The sequence below is a fragment of the Sinocyclocheilus anshuiensis genome, unplaced genomic scaffold (genome assembly GCF_001515605.1).
Source record: "Sinocyclocheilus anshuiensis isolate Anshui unplaced genomic scaffold, SAMN03320099.WGS_v1.1 scaffold964, whole genome shotgun sequence".
Lineage (NCBI taxonomy): Eukaryota > Metazoa > Chordata > Actinopteri > Cypriniformes > Cyprinidae > Sinocyclocheilus > Sinocyclocheilus anshuiensis.
This window is the reverse complement of record NW_015552666.1, coordinates 1,234,553-1,240,348: the sequence shown is the minus strand read 5'-3', so window position 1 is coordinate 1,240,348 and position 5,796 is coordinate 1,234,553. Positions and strand designations below refer to the sequence as shown.

The following is a 5,796-nucleotide window of genomic DNA, read 5'->3' as shown; positions in this document are numbered from 1 at the left end:
AAATATTAAGCAGCACAACTGTTTTCAACACTGATAATAAGAAATGTTTCTTGCACCAAATCATAAGAGACTTTAAAATTATATTAAAAGATCTTACTGACTACAAACATGAACGGTAATGTACAGAATTTTTATCTTTAAAAATGGTGCATATTAATATTATATATTCACTTCTAATATTGTGATAAAAGAAACATTTATTTAGCAAATTCCCTTCAGTTATTCAACATTTGTGGTTAATTGTTAGCTTAACATTTGAAAAACCTATTTGAATCTTTTTCTGTAAATTAAATAAGGAAACTATAACAGCAAATGACTTACTGACTTGCCTTGCATAATACTTTGATAAATCTCTCCTGCACTTAACACTTTTTTTTTTTACATAACTCAAAATGCTTCAGAATGATTTCAAGTGTTAGTGCTGGTGTGTGTGTGTGTGTGTTTTGCACACTCAAAAATCCAAAAGATTAAGGACCTTTTTCTTTCAATCCTCAGATTTACTTCTATGCATCATATGTATTCCAAGAAGCGGGTATATCTGCAGAACAGATCCAATATGTGACCATTGGCACTGGGATGTGTGAATTCACCGCTTGCATTCTGTGTGTGAGTCTTCCATTAATCTGTTATCGATTATGTAACTGTCCCAGAACAATCCAGGCAATCCTTTGACCCACTTGCATAGTGTGAGTGAATTAATGCACCCTGAATGCTAGGCTGATTTAGGCTAAATACAGAATAATTTCTGTTTAGAATGACATGGTTACACATGAATTTTAAATCTGTGTGTGTTCAGAACCTGTTGATAGAAAGGTTGGGTAGGCTGATGTTGATGGACGGATATGTTCTCATGGCAGGATGGGCTGTAGTCTTCACTGTGGCTCTTTCACTTGAGGTGTGTATTATTCAGTGTCGTATTACCCCTTTTTCCCTTTACCAACACACACATAGTCACGTGGAAGGTTATGTACAAGCTAATGTCTAACCTCAAAGTGGACACATAATGTCCAACTTTAACTTCATTGTCATCTAGAGTGTTCAGCTGAATGGACATCATCTTTGGTTAACTATGACTTTTACTTATGGTTTTACCTTTCACCCAATAGAATATGGTTACCTGGATGCCTTACCTGAGCATGACCTGCATCTTCACCTACATTCTCAGCTTTGGCATGGGACCAGGTAAATTACAACACCCTAATGTTATATTCCATACTGCGGTTTGACATTTATCAACACTGTGTTCCTTTTCTTCATACGGTAACTGGAGTGACTGGAATCCTCCCAACAGAGATTTTTAACCAGACAACCCATCCTGCCACCTACATGGCCGCTGGCTCTCTAATGTGGCTGAACCTCTTCATTATTGGGATGATCTTCCCTTTCCTTGTGGTGAGAACTTGAAAAAAGTCTTAATATCTAACGTTAAGATAAATGCTAAGTAATTTTTTTTGTTTAAATGATTTTTAGATATTTTAACTGGAAATTTGACAAAATACCCATTAAGAACAGGATTTCTTTCTCTTCTGAATGTCCTCTGTATGTGTTTTTTGCAGAGCGGTTTAGGACAGTATTGCTTTGTGCCATTTGGGGCTGTCTGCCTCCTGACTGCTTCATATATTCAGATGGTTCTACCTGAAACCAAGCGAAAGACCCTATCGATGATCACTAAAGAGTTTTACAGACTCAGCTACCATGGACAGGTGAAGATGGATCCAGAAGGAAAACAAGCTCAGTACCAACTAGGGGAAATCTTTCACTCCACTGCCTTATAGAGTGTTAAAAATTCTCACCAAATAATTTATATGTTTTAGAATAATGTCTTTAAAATGATGCCTTAATTGTTCTTCACCAAGATTACATCTTGTCATGTTTCTTTGTACATGCATTACTTGCTGATTAAATGTTATATTCTGCATCACTAGATCATGCTTTGCTTACTTGATTCATCCATTAATCATGCATTACCATCTCACATTCATTAAAAATAGATATTGCTAACCATAGACCTAACTGCTTAGAAATGAATGAAAGGAAGTGCTCTGTAGCTCCCTTTACCATGATTCCCATCAGGTAAGAAGAACAAAATCTTTTTGTAGTTTTGTTAGTACATTTGAAACAGGAGATGGTTTAAGATAACACTTGGGTAAGTTGACTTTGGCAGGGTCATTGAGGGTGTGCAGTTATAACATTTCTGCTGAATGTTTCTCCTTAAGTTCAGTGTGACTCCGCAACACTCTTACAGTGGTGAACCCCTGAAGATTTTCTATGGCAACAGAGAGCTTTAGTTCATAGTGAACACGTGATTCTGGCTGGTGTTTAGAACAGATTAACAAGACTATTCTACTAAATCTGTTGCTTATTTCTGCAAGATTATCTGCACAAATGGGCAAACATACCTAAAGTTCTGCCAACTTTAAAGGGACATACTGTTTTAGGTTGCCAGTTACCAAGCTGACTCATTTAATGTAGTTTTGTACTGGACTGGGCTGTTAAAAAGCTACAGACCTTCACGTGTTATCCTCATACATCACAATTAATACTGATGTTGTTAATTTTGTTTAAAAATACTAATACACTAATACTTGGTTTTTGGTTATTATGTGGGTTAGCTATTAAAATTAGGGTGAAGTGAGCAAAAGTGGAACACTTTTTGGTAAACTGTTAAATACGAATAAATATATTCTACATACACTGTTAATGTTTTAAACAAATGGTTTCTTAAAGTATCCATTTTTATTCTACATGCCTTTTTTCAGGTAAAATGTGATACATTTTCAGCAAGTTTGTGCTTAGGTAATACGTTTGCTTATGATGGGACATACCATTTTTTTTAATAGAAAATTTAAAATATAAAATTATTGCTTTATACCAATTATGAATGCATACTAGTGGATTGTGCCACTGATAGTGAATTCATTTATACTATATTTTCATCATTGTAATTATCATAAATAATTAAAACACCAGAACTGCAAATTTAAGGAAGTTAAACACTTCAACAGAAGTACATACATTTAAAGTATTAAAACACTTCAACAGAAGTGCAAACATGTAAATAATTGTAACACTTCAACAGAAGTGCAATGTACAATATGCAGTACACAATAACACAGTTTCCTCTATGATGTGATTGCTTTTGTGTGTGCACGTTTGAATCCAACTGTGTACGTGTCTAACACACTTCCATATTTTTCCATGTTTTTGAAAGGAGCTTCAGGTTGTGTGATTCTCAGCATGGTTTCTTTTTTAAAACGTAACCAGTAGCATAATAGACTGCTTTATTTTTTATTTTAGAAAACCCTTTAATTCCATTAGCCTTTGCGTATTCAAACGCTTTAGTTTAATATGGCGGCCTATTTTATCTGTCATGTTAAGGTAAGTTGTGACAGTCTAAAAACTTTTTTTTTTTAATAAAACAGAAACGCACATTATTGTATATTGTAATATATATATATACTGTATATATATATATTTTTTAAATTCCATAAGCACTGGTTACACTGGGTCTAACCAAAGTTGATTATTGTTTTGGGTTGACAACTAGTAAGGCCTTGTTTTGGGTTAACAACTAGTAAGGCCTCACACTGACTGTAAGTACCCATATCATTTACCTTAGTCCTCTGGTGAACCTCCGCCAAGTTGTATTGCGGGGCCAAGGGTTGAGAGAAGTTATAATTGTGTTAAAAGGCCATTTTTTTTTTTAGGATTATATCCAACTGAATTAAGTAAACTGCTTGGTTTAAATACATTTCTGTTTTTATAAAAAAAAATTAAGGATTAATTTAAATGGTTTATTTATTCATCCATAGCACTTCAACCCTGGTCCACACTGCTGTTCTTTCAAGTTAAATTTCCAACATTTCAAATCTCAGTAAGTGTGACTCTGCATTTCCTACTTTTCTGCTGCCCGACTATTTAATACAGATGGAAACACAAAATAAGGAGTGCTGTACCGCATTATGCAATATTGCACTTAAATAAAATGAGAATATGGTGTGTGGTTAGTTTATTTCAGAGACGTATGAGGCTGGAAATGTTCATTGAAAAAAATATGCATAAATAGATGTGGTTCATTAATGAAGCAAAAACCGCCACAGTCACTGATGCCTTAAACCTTGAATCTGTGCTTTATAAATGTATTATTTCAAAAGTTAATCAGAAGAATGGATTACCTCGTTTGGAATCTTTTGAAAATATTTTGTGCCTCTAGTCATTTTTACTTGAGTTTCTTTATAATGTTGACTGACTATCAGTCAGACAAGGAGCAGGAAACAGATTGGCTTTAGAATACTCATCATGGCAGCACTCATGTCTATGCAAAGATTCATGCATGCATGTGAAGGTATGCACAATATTAGCACTAATGAAAAGCATAATTTTGGTTTTCTGCTATATTTTGGCCTTCCTACCAAATCATCCTCACTTAATAATCTTATACATATATAATGTACATGTTATGATTGGATCAGTTTCACCAGTCAAGTATAAAATAATGAAAACCTACACTATTGTTTTCACAGAAGATTGCCAAAGTCACATTTTTTACCGCAAAATAACCAGAAATAAAATGTACAATGTGTTCTGAAGTGCTCATCACAAGAAAATTCTCAAATACAACTTTATTTTATACCCATCCCCTGTGCCAAATAGGCAGATACACAAAAAACAGTGTACAAAAACAAACATCAATAGAAAAGTATGCTTATATCCAAATGTCCAAAAATTGATCAACGTTGTGACATAAATTGCAGAGAAACAACATTTTGTCAGAAAACAAAAAAAGTAGAATACCAAACATACAAATGTACACCTTTATATGTGCATGTCTTTATACAAACATGTCAATGCAACTCTGTTTGTATATGGTTTTTATAAGATAGGTCCTTTAAATGACAGATTTTTCCTACCCATCGCTGTTCACAATCAGTACTGGGAAGGCACTTTGCAACATACAAATATACAAATATATAAGCAAGAAAACAAACAAACAAACAAACAAACAAATTTCTCCAGTGATGTAATAAGCCAGAACACAATACAAGGGAAATAATAACAATAAAAATAACAGACCAATTCCCTACAACTTAAAATGTATAAATAAATAAGGGCTGCAAATATTCAAATCGCATTTACTGGGCAGACAATGATTGTTACTATTAGAAGCATAAAATTGCAATCAATTAACAGATGTTATGAGCTGATATTAGCAATGATTAGTCAAATAAGTAAGCTGAAGCAAAAAAAAAACTGCAGGTTTTCCAATGCTCAGATCAGTCCGCTTCAGATTTTACGGCTGCACATGAAAACATTAAGTCGAACAAGTACATATGGTAATAAAATAAAGATTTTTTGTGTACATTATGTCATTGATAGCTTCCATCATGAGTGACCGCTTGCAACACCTCTACAACATTGTAAAAACGGCCATTCCAAATACATTTACGGTACACTATACTAATAACCTGCAGGGCAAAATAAAAAGAAAAGAAACCAGCATTAACACTGCATTTAGAATAAGAGAATAGGGTAACACTAGACACACACTCAAATACTTGCATAATAATAAAGACACAACAAAATGATGGATTTGTCAGTATCAACTTAAAACAATTCTTTTAAAACTTAATCTTCCAAGAAAGAAAAAAAAATCCATTCATTTAACAAGGCCAAGGAAAATATCTATATACAAGGACCCAGTTTACATAAACTAATATAATTGGCCTTACATATATACATATTTGTTATATATATATATATATATATATATATATATACACACACATATATATATAT

General features: G+C 33.4%; 1 protein-coding gene across 1 annotated transcript in view; it reads left to right on the top strand.

Annotated features, from left to right (window-relative positions):
• The window catches only part of LOC107667316 (solute carrier family 2, facilitated glucose transporter member 11-like), a 6,110-nt gene extending 4,325 nt beyond the window's left edge, over positions 1-1,785 (top strand). The window contains exons 9-13 of the mRNA XM_016458950.1: positions 496-606; positions 797-895; positions 1,107-1,182; positions 1,265-1,392; positions 1,557-1,785. Of these exons, the coding sequence (XP_016314436.1) occupies positions 496-606; positions 797-895; positions 1,107-1,182; positions 1,265-1,392; positions 1,557-1,775 (633 nt within the window). The 3' untranslated portion in view covers positions 1,776-1,785. The remainder of the gene's footprint in view (positions 1-495; positions 607-796; positions 896-1,106; positions 1,183-1,264; positions 1,393-1,556) is intronic.
• The last annotated feature ends 4,011 nt before the right edge of the window (positions 1,786-5,796 follow it).